This window comes from Lepidochelys kempii, chromosome 16, assembly GCF_965140265.1.
Source record: "Lepidochelys kempii isolate rLepKem1 chromosome 16, rLepKem1.hap2, whole genome shotgun sequence".
Lineage (NCBI taxonomy): Eukaryota > Metazoa > Chordata > Testudines > Cheloniidae > Lepidochelys > Lepidochelys kempii.
Window position 1 is genome coordinate 9225229 of NC_133271.1, and position 20854 is coordinate 9246082.

The 20854-nt window shown below is 53.5% G+C and overlaps 1 protein-coding gene across 1 annotated transcript in view; it reads right to left on the reverse strand.

The window, feature by feature from the left end:
* Positions 1-20494, reverse strand: part of ENTPD2 (ectonucleoside triphosphate diphosphohydrolase 2) — a 45547-nt gene extending 25053 nt beyond the window's left edge. The window contains exon 1 of the mRNA XM_073313981.1: positions 20187-20494. Within this exon, the coding sequence (XP_073170082.1) occupies positions 20187-20303 (117 nt within the window). The 5' untranslated portion in view covers positions 20304-20494. The remainder of the gene's footprint in view (positions 1-20186) is intronic.
* Between the last annotated feature and the right edge of the window lie 360 nt (positions 20495-20854).

Below are 20854 nucleotides of genomic sequence, written 5' to 3' on the forward strand. Positions count from 1 at the left end.
TGGCTTGCGGATCCCCAAGTTTCACCTCACTTAAAAACTCCTTTCTTACAAAATCAGACATAAAAATACACAAAAGTGTCACAGCCCACTGTTACTGAATAACGGCTGACTGTCTCACTTTTACCTTATAATTATAAAATAAATCAACTGGAATATAAATATTGTACTTACTTTTCAGTGTATAGTCTATAGTGCAGTATAAACAAGTCATTGTCTGTGTGAAATTTTAGTTTGTACTGACTTCACTAGTGCTTTTTCTGTAGCCCATTGTAAAACTAGGCAAATCTCTAGAGGAGTTGATGTACCCCTGGAAGACCTCTGAGTACCCCCAGAGGTACACGTATCCTAGTTGAGAACCACAGTCTTGAACAAAGCTCTCTCGCTTTCCAAAGCAAACTGCCCTGAATCAGTTTGCTTCCCTGCACAGTAACTAGAAAGGAAGCTGGGCTCCAGGTGTGACATGTTATTCTGGCCCCCTATGCTGCACTGCAGGGATCTCCCACAATCTGCAGTTATCCAGACTCTGGGCAGCTTTGAAGCACTGTTACTGCCCATTTTATGAAGCAGACACTCACATCCCAAGAAAAATACCCATCCACTGTCTTTCCTGGATCCCTTGCAATGGGAACGGGGCAGGGAATTCTGCAGCCCTGAATCAGTCCTGCCACCTTAGAGAACAGGGTTACCCCGTCCCACCCAGCCTGTGCTTTTCCTGGGCATCACCACTGCGAGATACAGGGCTACGAACTCCTGTCATGGAGAGGGCTGGGTAGGCTGCCAAGCTATGGTTATTTCCATGCAAGTTACTGCCTGAATCTGACCAGTGGGTCCCACCATGGAAAATCCTCTGCCTGGAAGGCGCGTGCTAGACATGTAATTAACAGGGGATAAACCTGGCTGCCAGACTCCTTTGGCAATCAGCAGCAGCTGCCCTTCTCCACCACCTGCCCTCTGAGGAGCCTCAACCGCATTACAAACATTCACTGTATTTCACAGCTCCCCGGTGGGGAGGTAAGTGACATTACCCCCACTTTACAGATGGGGAAACTGAAGCACAATGATGCAGTGACTTCCCCATGATCACAGGGTAACTCAGCATCAGAGCCAACAATAGCTCCCAGGTCTCCCCACACCCAGACCCATTGCTTCACCATGAGGCCATCCTTATCTCCACTGACACAGGAAGCTGAGCAGGAAGTCTCCCCCTTACGACATCAAGTTGCACAGCTAAAGGTTGATTTAACTAAGAGCTAGGCTGGGTGGTGAGTTGGAGAGCATGGCAGGTCTTTAAGGGTGTGTGCTCCACGCAGAGTATGGGGAATGCCCTGTCTTGGATCAACCCCACGAGCCCTGCTCCCTTGGAACAATGGGAACCGTGCGTTACAAGTGCTGGGAACTTGGACTCCGAGGTTGCCAAATGACTGAAGTAAGCCATCTGTGACCACTTGATGGGCCCAGATGTAAACACAGAGAGTGCCACTACAGACAATGAACGCAGTGTTCTGCATTGCCAGAATTACTCTCAATTGAGAAACTGATTTCAAAATATATATGTCAAAACCAGCTGGTTCCTCCCACCCCCACAGGCCATTGGCTTCACAGGAGACCTGTTACGAGTCTGTGATGCGTGGGGCCCACATCCCCGGCAATGCCTCTGGGACAGGACGTTTTCGTGTAAGGAGCAGGGCTGGCAAGGTCTGCTCCACCGCTTTGTTGATGCAAGAACCACCTCAGGGTTGTCAGTTTTTTTCCGTGTCTCCTATTTGTGTGGCCACAAAGTGCCCCCTGGTCACAGCGCGGCATTGGCCCGTTGCTGTGCAACACTATGACTGCACATGGGGCTTTTGTGCTCTTACCCAACCCTGGGATATTCTGAGGGTCCAAAGCGATTGTGGGCCTGGGACCTGCAAGCATCTCACAAGAACTAGGAGGCGCCACTGGGACAAACTCAACCCTGATATTCTATGATTCTATGAAACCAGATGGACTCACAAAGAGCATCAACCCCATGTGTGACTCAATCCATTTAAAACAAGGTGGTCCAGTGGAACTTCCAGCCACTGGACCCCCTTGGATCTGGAATCACTACAAACGCTTCCCTGAGAGCAGCCACTCAGTTGCTAGGCTACCATTTTTACAAGGCATATGGAGGGAGACATAAGGGTAGGGTGCTCTAACCTGAGAGACCTCCCCTGTTGTTCCCTTAAGGGCTGGTAACATACATGGGGGTGGGGGTACATTCACTGTAGGTTGGGTGCTTTTGTTAGCTCCTTGGCTAAAAGGTGTTAGAGAAGGATACAATGTTATTGTGGCTTTAAGTAGTGATTCAGGAAGTTGTACACAGGTACACTCACTAGGTAGGATGGGGATGAGAGGATTAGTCAGCGGACTCCCAACTGCCTTCTCCTAAATCAAAGATTCTGCATTCGTGACACAGATAATTGTTTAATGATGTGTGAGCTAGCATAATCCAGCTCCCTGCCTTGAGCTATGCTCCCCTCCTTGGGAAAACAGGAGCAAAATGCAGCAAAAACTTACTTTAGCCATCAAAGTCCCCAGATCTAGGTCTGAATACACAGGGGGAGTAAGTCCATTGAGTGAATAGGAGCAATCTTTACCTAGAGCCAAATTCCATGGTCCTTAATCATGCAAATCTCTCCTTTAAATCTACAGAAGATTTGCTGCACTAAAGACTAAAGGATTTAGCCCAGAGTAGAACTGCCTGGTCAGAGTATCTGATTGGCGAGACCTCAGCTACGGGGTGTGCAGTTGCTGGTTTAAATGACAGATCAGCTCTTGATGCCTCATCAAAGCCACTGTGAGATTAGACAGTCTTTGTAGGTCTGTCCAAGAGAGCTTCCATTCAGATAAATGCAAGGCACTTCACAGAATAGGTTTCCTTGGTCCCAACGCCCTTTCCCACAAGTGCCCTGTGTGTAAGGATTTTGCTCGAGGCATTCATGGCCAGGATCTCTCCATCTGGGGCTTTGATGTCTTACAAGCATACCTGGAAGGGGGTTCTTTTACAAGAACAATGCTCTGTGCTTCTGGGACAGCCACAGAGAAAACTGCAAACAGACAGGGATGTGTCAGAGGGCACGTGTAGAGGTGGGGGTGGGGCAGGCTGGAGAAGGCCCGGATGGGTAGAGCTGGGCGAAATTTTTCAGCGAAAATCTTTTTTTCAGGGGGAAAAAAAAAAAAAAATGCAGGTTCGACTATATTGACACTCCCAAGAACTCGTGGCAGTTTGCCGAATTGCTTCGGTAAAAAACCATGACCCAAAAAAGACACTGGGAAAAAAAATCAAAATGTTTCATTTTTATATGTTCAAAACATTTTGGGTTTTTTTTTATATTTCCTTCCGTTTTATTAAAAAAAAATGTTTAAAATGCTCATGCTCACAGTGAAACGTTCGCTGGGGGAGGATGAAGAGCTTTGTTCAGCCATAAATAAATATAACTTGCAATTTTTCCAGAATCGTCAGCAAACTGGAAACTCCAGGGTTGGCCTGGCTCTCTTGCTTGGTTTGGTCCGGCAACCTACGAACCTGCACCAGCACGAGGAGCCGAGCACTCACGGGGCTGGCATGGGTCAGCCACCTTTGAGAAGTGGCATGCCAAGTCTTCATTAGTTTAAGGTTTCGCCTGCCAGTAATACATTTTACATTTACAGGGCCCCCCCCCGACAGAACCCTGGGCCGGCTGCGGGCTGAGCGGGGCTGGCAGACAGAACCCTAGACCAGCAGCCCGCTGAGCCGCTCAGCCCATAGCCGGTCTGGGGTTCTGTCCACCGGCCCCTGCCAACTGGGGTCCTGGCGGCCGGCGCCGGCCCTGCCCAGCCCGCAGACGGTCTGGGGTTCCGTCCATCCAGGCCGGCAGCAGGCTGAGCAGGGCCAGCGGCCGGGACCCTGGCTGGCAGCAGAGTGCCACGAAAAATCAGCTCGCATGCCGGCTTTGGCACTCATGCCACAGGTTGCTGACCCCTGCACTAGGTCATAGTAAGTACTTAACCTGCCTGGCCAAGCCATCAGGCAGAGCAGTGTGAGGGTGGCGGGGACTGGAGGGGAGAGAGAAGTAAAGCTGTGTGAAAAGTTGGTGAAGCGGCCAGAAGATGGGCCATGGGGACGGGAAAATCTGAGGAGCAGCACCTGGGGTGAAAAAAGAAGTGAGACACAAAGGAGAGGGCAGCAGAGAATGCAGAGAGCAGCGGGGAGTGGAGGTGGGAAAGAAATGAGAACCGGTTAGCGAGAGCCACAGGACAGGGAAAACAGCTCTATAGCAGGTTGGAAAAGATGTGTGGGAGTCCTCAGGGTGCAGTAGCCAGGGGTGCCCCGGGTCTGTGCTGGGATGCACTGACAAGTGTGCAGGGAAGCCAGCCAGCTCCTGCCTGTACTATACACCCTCCTGCTCTGCCAGTGCAAGAAGATACCTTGCAGAACTCTGAGGGCTAAGATAAAACCCCAGCACAGGGATCAAAGAGCACGGCCCGTGGGCCGAGCTGAGGCGAGTCAGAGCTGGGGTACACACTGCGTGAGCTACTCAAAGGGGCTTCACCGCCTCAGCCTCCTCTCCCAACCTGCCCCAGGACAGAGCCTTGACTGGAGAAAGTGATGCACAAGAACGAACCACAATGCCAGCACAGCTGATATTAATAGATGAAATCCCAGCCCCTGTCTCCGCCTGTTTATAGACTGCTTCCCTGGAGTTACAGAGCACAGACACATAGCCCAGTCCTACTGTAAACAGTGCCCCAAGGATCTCCATTTCCTAGCCATTCCCACCGTAGAGCTCACATCAGCCAGCAGCCCAGAACCAGCCTCTCCCCTCATCGCACACCGCAGGGAAGGAGAATGGTGTTTAGCATTTCCCAGCAGGCTGCCATGTGTGGCGATGTGGAAGGAGCACTCCTATCTCCCATCAGCCGGCCACCCAGCCTTAAAACACAGATCAAAGCCACCTGCCTAGGGTCTCCATCCTGGAACGGCTGTATTGGCGGAATTATTCCAAGTTCTGCTAGCCAAGGTGCTGTCCCCATGTCTGCTTTGTGAAATACACCGTGCAGGACACAGTTTGCACCCAGGCAAACAGGCAAGATCAAACGGGGGTTATAATACAGCAGGAGAGGACATCAAGAGCAATGTGGCGCCCAGACACAGCACATCTGCAATGGAGATGGGACAGTAGGACAGGACAGATGTAACCAGCAGCATTCCCCTTAACTCCTGTGCCACTAGGATTCAGGCCAGTAACCACTGAATGGCAGGCAGTTACAGCCACACTACCTTCTGTGCAAGGTGAGCCGTATTCCCCAAATTGCCAGCTTGGCATACCTTATTGCTCACCTGCCACAATGCCTGGCACCCGGTTCCACTGCAAGGCCTTGGTCTTGATTGTCAAGTCCCGCGGTAGCGCAGGACCCAGCCACACCAGATATTGCAACTCCTATCTATGACCCTCTGAGACAGCTGCATCCTTCGGGGTGCAGTTTCGGGTGATACTCACGAGAATCAAAGGTGGGATGCTTTCAGAGGAAAGTGCCAGCTGTAGAATGAGCTTCTGGAGCAGCTAAGCTGGGACTTAAAACCACCGATTTGCTGTAACCTTCCAGCCATAATCCATCCCAGGGATGGAGACAGTAACCCTAAGGGAGACAGGCATGTACTGTGGGGGATGGGCATAGTAGAGATAAACATACAGATCTGGAGGGCAGCTGCCAGGTTTGAGGTCCAGCTACAGAAAGAGCCCTCTGGAGAGGAAAACGAACCAAATATGTACAGATCTCCGTCCCTGCTGGCAAACTGTACCCAACTGGACTGATGAATAGGGCCCCTGCCGGGCAGCGAGACAAGTACAGTGGGTTAGTGCATTAGGCTTTCCCCTCTGGAAACCTGGTGAGGTCATGAGTGAAACCTAGTTAGGATGCCCCATTTTAAGAGACTAACAGATGGCCCAAGAGTCTCCTCTCAGAAACCTAGAACCAGAATGTCAGGGGCGTCACAGCAAGAGGCCAAGGCAGAGCGGTGGGGAGGGGGTTTAATAATGAGGTCTGACTTGCCTGCATGCATTGCTGGAGTCTTTTATCGAGCTATGGGGCCCTACAAACATTAACCTGCACAGCGCCCCGTTGGACCAGGGATGAGTTCTCCCCAAGTTCCAGGTGGGGAAACTGAGGCACGGAGAAGGGAAATGACTTGCGAGTTTGCGGTAGAGCCAGGTCTAGTCCCCAGGTTTCCTGATGCTCCGTCCTGGGCATAGGGCTCCCTCCCATCTCATTCACTCGGGATCAATTCTCTGGGGGAGCTGGGGTGGTGGCAAGAGGCATAATGACAAGGCTGAAGGAGGAAGATGTCCAGGCTGGGATTCCTGCTTCCTAATGACCTGCCAGCAGCACGTCCCAGCCATAGGGAACGGAGCCTGCAGGGCAGATTCACACACAAACCCACAAGGCTGGTCCTAATACTGAGGACTCTATAGGACTCCTAGACTAGGCATCCTTCAGACCAGTTCCTGAGTCTCAGAAGGACCACAAGGGAGCTTGTCCTGAGAGCGAGGGTCGGGATCCCAGTGCAGCACACGCTGAAGCATGTCACCGATGAGCAAACAATCAGAGGTTACTAGACTGTTGCAAGCCTCACCTCACCCCTGCAGAGAGAGGGGAAATGAAATCAACTGATAGATCCAGCAGAGCTAAATTTAAACTTGGTCAAACCCAGGGCCAGTGTCTTGGTTTTCCACTCAGCAACTTCCATATTTGGGGGGTTCAAAGGTGCTTCCGCTAGCTGGTGTTCTGTTAACTCTTCGCTGTCCTAGGCTGAATCGTTCCTCTCCCATGAAGTGGCTGGGTTTACATGAACCCAGCATCCCCAAGGACACCTTTGCGTGGGCAGAGACAGTTAATAAAAGGCCAGATACCCACTGGGGGCTCTGAGCTCACCAAACTCACTTGTGACCTAATCAGGATTTGAACCCATCACCTTGGAGCTCAAGAAGAGTACACTAGCCACATTCTTCTACTTCCACCCCAGTGAGGCCAACTGCTGATGCTGTAGGATGGAGGCTTTGCTGTTGAGCCGCTGGGCACACCGGCAAAGAGCTTTATGGAGACCCATTTGCTCTCTCATTGGCTAGTGCTTGGTGATGGCCTTTCCCATCAGACGCTGGCAGAACAGGTTCCCAACACCGTCTGCTGCCCCCAGGCAAGCCCGCCAGCCTCTCATTGCACAAACATGCTTTAAGCTGGAGTTCTGCTCCCCCAATTGTGTACATGTCGGGGGCACACAGACCATCTGATGGCTGCCCCCATCTCCGCCTGGCCTGAAGATCAGAGCAGATTAAGGGCCTAGATACCCGGTGCGAGTCACTTAGACAGAAATCAGGCACCTGTCCCTCAGCCAGTGCAGGCCCAAATGCGGGGTGCAGCGTGTGACCCCAAATGAGGGATGCACAAGCATTATTTGGGCAGGAATTTTAAAAATGCCGTGGGATTCCTTCCTGCAGGGTAACCGGCGCTCTGTGACCTCCCTGGCAGGACTGAAGTTAAGCAAACTGGCATTGAGAGCCACAGTTTTAAACAGGAATGGTAATTAACCATTGCAACATGGGACATTCTCCTTTCAATGAAGCCTGGCTGTCTAGCTCAGAGTTACACTGCAGCGCAGACACAAGCTGTTTGGGTCAATGCGGGTGTCACGGGGCGACAGTCTGGGCCCTGGAAGTCTCGTACGGGTCCTGTCTGGCCTTATGAATGATGAATTCTTCATTTCTGATGTGAACAATTGTCAATAACCGATGAGAAGGGGAGACACTGGGAATTTGGGGATGAAACGTGAGTGACGTCCCTAGAGAAGAGGGACATTTGAGAGACAGGCTTGCAGCCCTAACCCCACGTATCCACACTCCCTCGCTCAGCCCCACCAGGCTGTTGGGGGGCTGCTGTAGGCAGCAGGTTGACGCTTGAGGGTCTTCAGAATGGAGCTGTCTAAGCACTTACACTGTGATCACCACCAGAGCACCTCAGCACCTAATAAAACCATCACCACCGGCCAGCGGAGCTGGAACAATTCGTATAGTCGGGGTGCTGAGAGCCATCGAACCAAACTGGAAACCCTGTGTATGATGGAAACTAATTCAAGCCAGGGGGTGTGGCAACACCCTAGTTCCAAAACCTATGCCATCACCACTGAGAGGCTCACACGTAGTCTAGTTTCCTCTCTCCACCCTGAAATCTGTCCCCTCCACCTTCACCGTCCCCCCCTCACCAGGGTCTTTGCTGCGGCCAAGCTGAAGTAGGGAGATTTCCACTTTCCTCTGGAAGGGGCAAAACCCCTGATCATTCTCAGCTCTAACAGAAGGCATCGGCGCCGACTCCGTGGGTGCTCCGGGGCTGGAGCACCCACAGGGAAAAATTGGTGGGTGCTCTGCACCCACCAGCAGCTCCCCGCCCCACCCCAGCTCACCTCCGCCTCTGCTCCGCCTCCTCCCCTGAGCGCGCCGCTGGGTCCTGCTTCTCCCCCATCCCTCCCAGCGCTTGCGCTGCGAAACACCTGTTTCACACGGCAAGCCTGGGAGGGAGGGAGGAGGAAGGGGAATGCGATGCACTTGTGGGAGGAGGCGGAGCCGGGGCGGGGATTTGGGGAGGGTTCCAATAGGGGCAGGGAGGGGTGGAGCTGGGGCAGGGCGGGGTGGGGGGGCGCAAGAACCCACCGGTGCTGACAAAAGTTGGCACCTGTGACAGAAGGGAGTTCCCTAGCCTAAGCCTGACTGCTGAGGAAGCTCTGGTCAGATCCTCATCCCTCACCAGGTTGCCTGTGTGTCACTCCAGGGCACGGTGACAATTGGAGGCCTTTCAGTTTGACGTTTAGTGTTTCAGACACTTAAGAGCCAGTGCATCATTTAACTTTGGACAAGCTCCATGTCTCAGTCCAGGCCCAAGGTTGGACACAGCCCCATACCACACAGCAAACTCACAGCAGAAGGGCACAGGTTGGATAGGCATGGAGAATGAACTCTCCTGCCGTCTCACTGTTGGGGCAACCTGGAGGGGAGGAGACAGGCGTTGCTGCTGTCCACCCTGCACCTTCTCTGCTCTTCCTGGGGTGCTGTACCTTTCCCAGGGCTAAGTCCATTTTTACACAAGCTCTTCTACCAGTTGGCCCTGAATGCCCGTCAGCTGGTGGGAGAAAGTGTTATGTCTCCAGTAGGAATACGAAGACAGAATTCAAATCAGGTTAAGCTCTGACCTAGTTTTTCTTTAATAAGCCGCTTTCTCCTGCAACATTGTCCTTTGATTCCCTGCTTGTGTGTGTCAGTGGGCCCAGCTCTGAGGCCAGTTCACAAACACATCAGCTCAGAGATTTCCCTCCCCCACCTTCCTCTTTCACTCCATGGTTTAATCATGCCTACCCTGATGCTGAGGTCCCATGGAACAGGACCATGATGCACCCACACGTCTTTCCAGGGTGGCTGTCCAGGGTATGCTTGCTCGGAGTTGGGGGCTGGGTACTTTTCAATAGCATAGCGACACTCTTGACTTCCCAACCACATTGGGGCGAGACCATCGTAGGGGGCCCAGCCCACCAAGATCTCACAGCAGGAGGTGCAGAACACCTGGGGCGGCTGCTGTGCGTACATAGGGCCTGAGCGTGCCGACGCTCTGCTTCCAGCGATGCTGTGCCAAGTCTCCAGTAGGGCATCAAGCAGGAGATGGCAGTGTAACGCCAACAGGAGGGGATGGGTGGAGAGTCGCTCTCATGAGGTGTCTACAGGGGGCCAAGGAGCCAGCAACAACAAAGGCCAGCCGGGGTACTGTTCTACTAAGGCTTGAACTGTTCAATGACTGCAGTCGAGGTCAATCACAAAGATAAAAGGATGATGAAGAGCGAAGTCAGGGTGAAATGTCAGCGGTGGGAAAATGCTGGGCATGGGGTCGGGTCAGCCCTGACACACATTAGGGCATCCCTGAGCTCTGCCCAACTTGCACCCAGATGACAATGGCCCCTGTAGGCCTCACACCACTGGGGAATAGCTGGGGCAGGGGAATGCCTTGGCCATGCCCTCTTCTGCCCCCTGCACCAGGGGTACTCCGAGAGTAGTGGGTTCAGTCCTGACTAGGGTTTCCAACTGTCTAACCACACAAGCCCAATCACCCTGGCCCCACTCCCTGCCCTGCCCCTTCCCTGAGGCCCTGTCCTGCTCACTCCATCCCTCCTCCCTCCGTCTCTCGCTCTCCTCCCACCCTCACTCACTTTCACTGGGTTGGGACAGGGGTTGGGGTGTAGGAGGGGGTGCGGGCTCTTGTAGGGAGTTTGGGTGCAGGAGGGGGCTTAGGGCTGGGGGTTGGAGTGCAGGAGGGGGTGCGGGCTCTTGTAGGGAGTTTGGGTGCAGGAGGGGGTGTGGGCTCTGGCCAGGAGGCACTTACCTCAGGCAGCTCCCGGGCAGTGGGGCAGCAGGGCTAAGGCAGGCTCCCTACCTGTCCTGGCCCTGCGCCGCTCTCAGAAGTGGCTAGGCTGAGGCACGGCCCCTGGGGGGCGATCAGGGAAGCGCTGCCCACACCCGCAGATACTGTCCCCGCAGCTCCCACTGGCTGTAGTTCCCGGCCAATGGAAGCTGCGGATTCTGCTCTGGGGGTGGGGGCAGCACACGGAGTCCCCCTGATCCCACCCCCATGGACCGCAGGGACACGCCAGCCGCTTCTGGGAGCAGTGCGGGGCCAGGGCAGGTAGGGAACCTGCTTTAGCCCCACTGGACTTTCAGCGCCTAAAATCTCCCAGTTTGGCTTCAGTAGCCTCCAGGAGATAGAGTCCGATTCCAGGAGACTCCTGGTGAAACCAGGAGGGCTGGCTACCCTAGTCCCAACGCACAGCTCCCTGCTATCCCAGTCCTGGACTCCCCCACTCCAGCTCTGCCGGTGCCCCTGAATCCCGACCTGCAGCCCCTGCAAACCCAGTCCTGGGCTCCCTTCCCCCGCCTCCCCAGCTCTGATGGTGCCTCTCAATCCCAACCCACAGCTCCCTGCTCTCCGAGCCCTCAGCACCCCCACTCACAGCCCTGCTGGTGCCCCTCAATCCCAACCCGCTATCCCAGCCCTGGATGCCCCTACCCCCAGCTCTACTGGTGCCCCTTAATCCTGCTGACTCATTGTGCCTGGATCTAGCTAGAATGATCCCCCTCACTCACAGAGCACCATGATCACCCCAAGATTAAAGGCGGGGAAGGGGCATAAGATTTAACCTGTAAAGAAGCCAGGCAAGAGTAGTCTGTGTCTGAGGTTAACAAGGCCCACCTTCTCCCCCTCCTCCCACCCCAGACTCACAAACACACACTGCACTCCTCAGAGAGTAATCCAGGGCACCCTCAGCCTCGGCTGCACCCCCAGCAAGTACCTATAGCAAACTCGCAGCAGACTGCACATTTGCATCAATAGTCCCTGCAATAATTATCAGTGCTTTACCATAGCACTTAGGAGCCCTCGTCACAGCCCAGGACCCCACGGTGCCGGGCGCTGTACATATATATTGGTAGTCCATCGCTGATGATATTGTCGCAATTCTCATATATGGCTACGCATATGATGCACAGAGTCGGCTGCACTGAGGGCATGGGAAATCTGTATCTACGATGTTTGATGATGCAGCTTTATGTCACCTTTCACGTGCAGCCTGGACATAATTTCGTTGCTCCCACTCAAACTTGTCACATGCTGATCCTGTCAGAGGCAGCCAGCGAGTCCTGTTTTGAGCCATTTGCTCAAGTTCTTTGGTATTGATGCCAACCCACTGGAGACTCCTCTTCAGATTATCTTTGAAGCGCTCATATGGATGACTCTTCTTTCTTTTGCCCTGATTCAGCTCCCCAAACAAGATCTACCTAAGTTGTGCTCTCAGTAACATTTCCTCAATGCTGGTTGTGTTTGTTCTCTCAAGGACCTTAATATCGGTCACTCTGTCCTACCAGCGAATGCTCATTATTGAGCGGAGGGAGCATATGTGAAATTGCTCAAGCTGTTTACTGTGACATCTATAAAGAGTCCACGTCTCAGATCCATACAGGAGAGATGTTAGAACCACTGCACTTTAGATCTTCAATTCGGTGGAGAGACAGATGTTGTGTTGGTTAAGAACTTTTGTTCGAAGTCAGCCGAGGACCTGGCTGGCTTTACTAATTCTGGAGATTTCCTGATCAAGGGAACTGTCACTTGAGACGGTGCTGCCCAAATACTTGAACTGATCCACATTTTTCAGGTCTGTGCCTTGGATGAAGATGGCTGGCACTGGGGCATTGGAATGAGGTGCTGGTTGGAACAAGACCTCGGTCTTCCCGAGACTGATGGTGAGGCCAAAGAGCTGGGATGCTTCAGAAAATCTATCAGCGATGACCAGAAGGTCGTCTTGTCTATGGGCCATCAAGGCACAGTCATCTGCAAAAAGTGCCTCAACAAGAAGCCTCTCCAGTGTCTTGGTCTTAGGATCGAGTCTTTGAAGATCAAAGAGGGAGCAAAGACAGTCCCTGCTCCAGAGAGCTGACAGTCATTCCAGTGCAGATTCCAGCTTTGCCCTGCCCTGCCAGCCTTATTAAGGGCTCACTTGGGCCAGACACTGGTTCTTTTTCATTTAAGTTCACCAGATGTTTTCTGTGAAGGACTCTGCTTTGGGGCTCACTCTCCCTTTGGTCTGCCAGGACCTGGGGCTGTGAACCTCACAGGCCCATCCATTCTCATAGAGATGTGAGGAGCAGGAAGATTGATGGGGTGGGGATATGGTAGCTATGTGGATAGGCTATTGTGACTGATGGGTTCTGGCTGTGGGAAGGATCAGTTCTATTGTTCAAGGGAAGTTCCGTAGTGGCCAGGTGTTCAGAAGAGCACAAAGCCCCCATGTACAGCTGAGATCAGATTTCCAAAAGAGCTCAGAGTGCTTGGTGCAGGTTGGGTGCTGCTGAGCCCTGGAAAATCCCTCCCTGAGCTCTTCTGAAAAGCCAGCCCTAAGGCTATGTCTACATTTGCAGAGACAGTGAGCCGGTGAAAGAAAAGCACTGGTTTGTGTACTCACCCACTTCCACAGGCCTCAGAGAGCGTTCACATTTGCAGCACTTCCATCCCCGATGAGAGCAGCGCACTAAGGGCAGCTATCCCACAGTGCAGCTCTCTCTATTTTGACGATAGGCCTTGGGGGAAGGGGGCGTGTGATCACGGGGCATCCTGGGTCCCTGCAAAGCCTCCTCCCCCAAATACTGATCAGCTCCAGTACCTCAGCATAGCTCCAAGCAGGGGATCGTTTGCTCACGGAGCAGCCATTGTCACCTGGCCAGATGATATGTGAGCACTTGCCAAGACAACAGGCAGGGGAGTTTCAAAGTTCCCAGGGCTTTACAGGGGAAGTGGGGGACGTTTGTTTACCTGGCTGCTGGCCAGAGTGGTCACCTAGGCACTGTGGGATACCCTCAGGAGGCTAAAGGCTCTGTAAACAGGAAGAATGTGTCTTCCCTTGCACATCACTGCAAAAACAACAGTAACAGTGTGTGCCTCTCATGGAAGTGATTTTCTTTCTGCAGTGAAACTTCTGAGTTTCACCACAAAAAGTTATTGGCAAGTGCAGACGCTCCCACGGTATTTGCGCAAAAAAGGGACTTTTTCCGCTTTAAATGGCAAATGTAGACACGCCTTAAGTCCCTCCTGTTTTTTTCATTTTGTCTGAGCAACTGGATCCAGGATGGTTGCTTAACACTGCCATTAATTAGGAATGTCTAATTACAGCGCGCCTTCGAAAGAGTACAGAAAGTTTAACTTGCCATTTGCAATACTCCTTTCACTTTGAGTCAAGGTTGCCTGACTGTAAGGCAAGCCATAAAAGGCAAGGAGATAAGCAGTTCCATCATTCCATATCTAATCTATGCTCCAATCATCAATTCCCCTTTCACAACCTCACCTATCTCCTTCCTGCCACCTGCAGCCAACATTCCTCCACCCTCACCCTAAGCAGCTGACAAGCAGCCCGGCACTCAGGCCTCTGCCCTGCTGCCAGCCTATTTGTGAATGACAACGTTACAATGCCCTCCATTGATAACACTCTGCCCTTAGGTAGCACTTGCCCCCGGATGATCTCAAAGCGCTCTCACAGAGCACAAGTACATCCACTACACAGTGGGAAATTGAGGCACAGAGTGGGGAAGTGACCTTATCCAAAGTCACATGCAGGCAGCAGAGGGGTGTCCTGCCTCCCAGTGCTGTATTCTAACCACTAGACCACACTCCCACCCACAAATGTAAGCTGTACACTGAGGGTATGGCTCACCACGATGGCACAGGAGGGGTTCTGCCATCAACATAGGAATCCACCTCCCGGAGGGGTGGTAGCTAGCTCGATGGGAGAATTCTCCTGTTGACCAAGCGCTGTGTACATCGGGAGTTCGGTCAGCTTAACTGCATTGCTCAGGGGTGTGAAAAATTCACATCTCGGAGTGATGTAGATGTGCCAGTGTAGGAATTCCTGGGGCTATGCACGCACAGCACTGGAATACTCAACCACAGCAAGGTTTCTGCATGACACACGGGACGTTTCAGAGCTTCTTTTCCTGTGTCACTTAGCAGCCTCCTCCAGGACCAGCCCAGCTCAGCTGTCCCAGTGGAAACATCAGCCTTAGCCAGCTGGCTGCCAGCTTCCCTTCCCCTCTGCAAAGGGCAGGTAAAAGGCACCAGGCAGCAGCTGGAGGGTGCAGACAGGAACAGATTTCCATGGTGGAAGGGGCCCAACCCTTGCTGCTTGTGGAAGATGGACTCTCCCCATCACTGACCCAGTGCCGCATTTGGGCGCAGCTCTCCTTAGCACCGTGCCAGGCCGTCACTGAGCAGCAGTGGGGAAAGCCCAGAGAGACGCAGGGCCTGTTGTTGCAGCTTCCCTCACGAACCACACTGGAGAGGCGGCAAATGCTGCGCTAATAGGGGCGCGAAGCTCCTGCACGGCTAGCAGAGGAACCCCAATTTCTGCGGACGGGACCCAAGCACTGCTCCTGGGAAAGGGCAGCAGGGCTCAGAGCGCTGAGGTTTGGGGGCGCGCGGTCGATTCCCGCTGCAGTGTGGTGACGGGGGGAGGCTGAGGGACACAGAGCCCCTGAGGCTCGGCCAAAGAGGCTCATGGAGGCACTGCAGCCTCTGAAGCAGCTGGTAACACGCAGGGTGAAATCTCCAGGCAAAGGGAAAGTGCCGCTTGACCCAGAAGCCAGGAAACTGAGGCTAGCATCCCTGTTGATGGCTTGATACCGTCACTGCAGACTCACAGCCCAGGGCACAGCATGTCCCACAGAGCCGCCAGGCCTGGCCGCTTGAAAAAGGAGCAGATGTGGAGGATTTCAACAGGTTCGGCTGAGTTTCCTGGCATTCTCTCAATCTCTTAGTGCTTCCCTGGCCAGCACCCAGAGCATTGGCTGAGCAAGGTAAGCTGAGCATTGGCACTGCCGGCTAGATTGCTGCAAAGTTCATCTCTGGGCTCCCTGCCACATGCAGCTCTCTCCTTCCTTCCCCCGACCTCCCGCCTTAAGTTTGTCCGAAGTGGAGTTGGGATGATGAGACACATGGTCCCTCATGCCAAATGCTGGGTCCAACCTGCACCTTCGCCTCCCAGGGGCACAGGATCCAGAGAGACCAAGGTCAGAGCCATTTCCCCAGGCCAATTCTCTCTTGGGCTGTTCCAGTTCTCACCACTTCATAGCATAACTCAGCATACCGCTAGGGGCCAGCCCTAGCTCAGGGAGACACACGCATCCCAGAGCTTGCATATTTATACCTGCCTCTGGAAATTTCCACATGCATCCGACGAAGTGCGTATTCACCCATGAAAGCTCATGCTCCAATACGTCTGTTAGTCTATAAGGTGCCACAGGACTCTTTGCCGCTATCCCAGAGCTTGGCTCCCATGCCTCCTCACCTCTGTTGCCTTCTCTTCCAGCCTGAAACTCTGCTTGGAATTCAGCTGCCACAAATAGTAACCCTAAAAATATCCCGAACTGTGTTTATTTCCCTACCCAAGGGCCTGATCCAATGAGGAGCACCCTAGATTCTCTTGGGTGGGTGGTGGCTGCTCGTTACCTAGAAGAACTGAGTTCTAATGCCCCATGCCGTCTCCTTTTTTATTTTTTTTTCTCTACTAGAATTCTGTAGGTCTTCTCCAAGTGGCCTTATAAAAAACCAGGCCAGCTAGTTCTCTCTTAGCAGCTCCAGGGAGAGCTCTTGGAATGACCCCGTGATAAATGAGCAGGGAGGAGAGCATGCATGGATTTCCAGAAGGGACTGTAGCAGGATGCTGGAAGGGCTCTGCTACAGTCCCTTCTGGAAATCCATGCATGCTCTCCTCCCTGCTCATTTATCACGGGGTCATTCCAAGAGCTCTCCCTGGAGTTGCTAAGAGAGAACTAGCTGGCCTGGTTTTTTATAAGGCCACTTGGAGAAGACCTACAGAATTCTAGTAGAGAAAAAAAAATAAAAAAGGAGACGGCATGGGGCATTAGAACTCAGTTCTTCTAGGTAACGAGCAGCCACCACCCACCCAAGAGAATCTAGGGTGCTCCTCATTGGATCAGGCCCTTGGGTAGGGAAATAAACACAGTTTGGGATATTTTTAGGGTTACTATTTGTGGCAGCTGAATTCCAAGCAGAGTTTCAGGCTGGAAGAGAAGGCAACAGAGCTGGACATTTATGTAATTCCCACGTGACCTGCACTTTAATCCCATAGCTGCTGAGAACTCTCCAAATCTGCCAGTAAATTCAACTGGGCCGACACTAACAAGGGCCCAGCAGTAACAGGCAAAGCAAGTGACACAGAAGGTCCAGCCTGGAGACTGGAGCCAGGCTGATGGCTCAGGTTCACCATGTGCCAACCGCTCCTGACCAGCACCTTTAAAGGTTTCAAAAGCTGCCTTGAGGGGGCAGGCTAGAGAGGAGAATCGCTGGGAAATCACAGCAGGCTAGTGAGAGTCCAGCAGCCTCCAGCGGAAAGCCCTGGGGCTGCAGCCACGGAGCAGGGTTGGTGCTGGTGCAATTCCAGGGAGGATGCCCTGGAAAGCAGGCTCAGGATGCTCTTTATCCAGAGGATGGTGCAATGGACTAACTGCGCCCGTCCTGCTCAGGGAGGCAACTGCCAGGTTTTGCAATACGGTTCTCATAGCAAATTATCGCTCTCTGCACCAGTCAGGGAAATTGCTTGATGCTAGCTGGCAACAGACCCCGGGCCTGATGCAGCACTCCTGACTGATTTCAACGGGGGCAGAGCCCCAGTTTAGAAGGTAGGTTCAGACCCATACATGTGGTTCGTGGAGAAAAGCCTCAACTCACAGTAGTCTCCCCTGCGATAAAAAACCCAGTCTCAGCACCCAGTCAGCCGGCTCAGGCAGAGTAGATGTTTGGGCTTGGGCTGGAGTCTGGGCTCCAGGACCTCTTGAGGGGGAGGATCCCAGGTGCCAGCCCAAGCCTGAATGTCTACCCTGCAACTTTACAGCTGCGAGCCCCAGTCAGCTGACCTGGGCCAGCTGTGGCTGCAGTGGGTCTTCTATTGCAGTGTAAACGTACCCTTAAGGACTCCAATCTGGTGTCATTCATGCACATGAAACTCCCCTCACAGTCAATGGGAGCTGCACCGGAGTAAAGCAGCTGGGCCTTACTTAGTTAATGCAGCCTACTACTGTGGCCTCCTGGAGGCAGGGCTCATGCCTTGTAAAACAGGGCGAGCAACATCAGCAGGAATATCCCAGGAACTACCACCCACTTTAACAAGCTGGATAATTGCAGGGCTCTAGTTCCCATATTTACTGTCTTTCCTCTTTGCAGCAAGCTGGCAAGGAGCATTAAGAAACAAACATAATTTTGTTCCATGAGCCTGTGTCCACCTGCTGAAGACAGCCTGCGGCTGGGGCCAGGTGGAGTGGGCAGGCGTGTTCTGCATGCCCCCACCGCCCCACACATTGTATGGAGGCCCTGCTGTAAGGACCCTGCCGGGTTCCAGTTCCGCAGGGTTGGGGGGCAGGACAGAGAGAGCGGGCTGGGGGTAGAGGGAGGCAGATGAATGGGTTGGGCTCCTTCAGACTCTCCCTCCATTCCCAACGTCTGGGGCAAGCGCCATATCCAGCGGCAGCAGAGTCCTACAGAGCCCCACCCTGACTTTGGGGGATCATCCCACTTCTTCCACAGGGGGAGGGCAAGACAAAGCTCATGCTCCCTGCTGCCAACATTTCTTCTCTGTTCTAGGGCAGGGAGAACAGGACCATGCTTGTTCACTCCCTTTCCCCCACTTCTTTCCTAGGAAGGGGAGATTAGAGACTGGAACTGTCACCCTTTAAGGCTCCCCTGAGGTGGTGCAAGCCAGGTCAGCTGGGCCCAATCCTCCCCCCCCCATACCTATCTAACTTCAGTCCTTTCCAATTTACATGGGGATAAGTGAGATCAGAATCAGGCCCGTTAACTTTGTTAAAGCTCCTAGAATATTCCATACACAGGTTTTATTGCCCAGCTGATCAGCCCTCACAGAAGACTTGGGGGAGGTTTTATCTAGCAGTAAGTCTGATTCAGGGAGTTTCTTCATTTCTTTTCCTTCTCTCTAGCCCTGTGTATTTATAAATGCTCTGTATCCCAGTAACCAAACACCCATACATGCTTCATCCTTTGAGCAGAGCAGCCCTGCCTGCTGTGCACAACTTGAGGGAAAAAAAGAAAAGGGGGCCTGTAGGAATCATAAAGCAAGAGAGGAACAAAGAGAGTTTATCATCTGTGCCTCTTACTGTCCAGTGGATCCTGATGTGCTTGTTCTATCCAGGGACAGCACAAAGCCTTGACTCTCAGTTTTGTTTTTCTAAAGCCCTGCTTTAGTCATCATGCCTCAAGGAAAGTGGAGCCCTTCCTAGAACAAGCATGACCCGGCATAGACCGGATCCTGCATTCCCTGGGCACTCTAATTCCCTTGGCTTTGGGAGGTGCACAAGGAAAGTAGGAGCAGGTCTGAAAAGCAAATTCATGATCCCCCAGCAACACCAAAACAACAGCAGTGCTCAGAAACTCAAAAGCCACTAACGCTGGGGAAACCTCAGGAAAAGTTCCCCAAAACCCTAGCTACAGAATAAAATATTGATCATTATTAATGCAGTTTGTTAAAGAGAAAAGGCCCCCAGTGAGGAATCAACTGCAGGAGACATTAGTCATTCAAAACTACATAAAGTACAGTGAATATAGGCCAGGTGTAAATCAGCATCTCTTCCTTTCGGTGGCATTAGCATGATTTACACCAGCTGAGACTCTGGCCCATTATGTGTTTGCACATGTCTGATGGGAGGCTGGATTGGTAAACACAAGCACCACGTTGTCAAAGGGGTAATAATGATGACTAGGAAATGACTAGTTCTAAAATCCACGGCTGGCAGTGTGCTACCCTTGCCTCTCTTAAGAGCTGTATGGATCTTAGTTATCAAATCTTCACAAAAGGCAACATAGTAAAATCAGTCTTGGGCGGATCAAAAGTTTTCCAAGAAACCTGTTTTTTCAGGGAACATTGGGGTTTTCGACTAATACACATTTTTCACGGGCAGGATCTGCTTTCTGCGGAAAATTTAGATTTTTAATTGAAAAACTCAAAAATCCCCAACTCAAAAGATTTTGGCCAAAAAACATGACTCTGGGTGTGGGTCAAATTTTGGGAGGGGTTTCAGCTTCTTTTGAAAATTTTGCTGGGGGAAAAAAAATCAAAATTTTCTGCAGACATTTTTCTTTCAGACAGGGGCTGGCTCTGCCCAGGGGCTGGCGAAGTCCACAGGTCCCACTGGCTTCACCACAACAGTGGGCGCTCAGCTCGGGGACAAGCGAGCCCTGAGAGCTGCTCCTAGAGCGGAGAACTGCATCTCAACCCGCTACGGTTTTCCAGCCGTGTATTTTTTTGAATGAGAAAATAAAACTATTCGCAAGGAAGGGCGCTTGCAGGGACCGGCCCAGCAGCCCTGAGCTCAGCGTTACGCGGGGGCTCGCTGTCCTGCCAGGGAGCTGAGCCTCCGAGTTCACCCGGCTGCAGCGGGGGGGACAGGACGGCTCCTCGGCGCTGGGATCCCTGAGCCAGCATCTCGGGAGCTGCGGGCGCCCGGGCTCTGCCTGGCCCGGGGCTCCGGCTGTGCCTGGCTCCGGGCGCCCCTGTGCTCCCCACGCTCTGGGTGGCCCCCGCTCACCTTGAAGCCCGGCGGCTCCCGCAGGTCCTTGGTGGGCAAGCACAGCAGCAGGATGCCCACGATGCCGATCCCGCACAGCAGCAGCAGCAGCAGCACCGCGATCGCCTTCCTGGCCATGGTGTGCGGTCCCCGCAGGACTGGAGCCGGCTGGGCTGGGGCCGGGGCCGGGGCCGGGGCCGGGGCGGCTGCATGAGCAGGCGGGGCTTCCTCCTGCTTCCTGGCGCGCTGCCCGGGCGCTGAGACGGGCCAGGAGCCGTGCGAGGGGGCGCAGGTGATGGGCCCGTGGCTCCTCCTCCCGCTGGGGCCGAGACACGGCGGCTGCCGGGGCTGCTGCTGCGCCGGGCCCTGCGCGCTGCGCCCCGGGGCTGGGGCCGGGCCAGGTGGGCGCCGGGCGCTCGCTCGCTCCCCTTTGGTCTCCCAGCTGCCCAGAGCAGGGCCCCGCGCCCCGCTGGGCTCTGCAGGCAGTGGGGGCGCTGCGCTGGGGCAGCCAGCCGCCCTTCTTGGCTCTCTCGTCCCAGGCTGAGCCTGCGTGGGGCAGCCGGGGGTTGGCCTCTGCAGCCGCCAGCCCCAGTTCCAGGCCCCCCCCCGGCTCTGCCTTCGCTGCAAACTTTAACCTGCCTTAAGAGCACCCCTTTGGGGGGAGGTCCACACAGCGCAGGAGCGAGCCC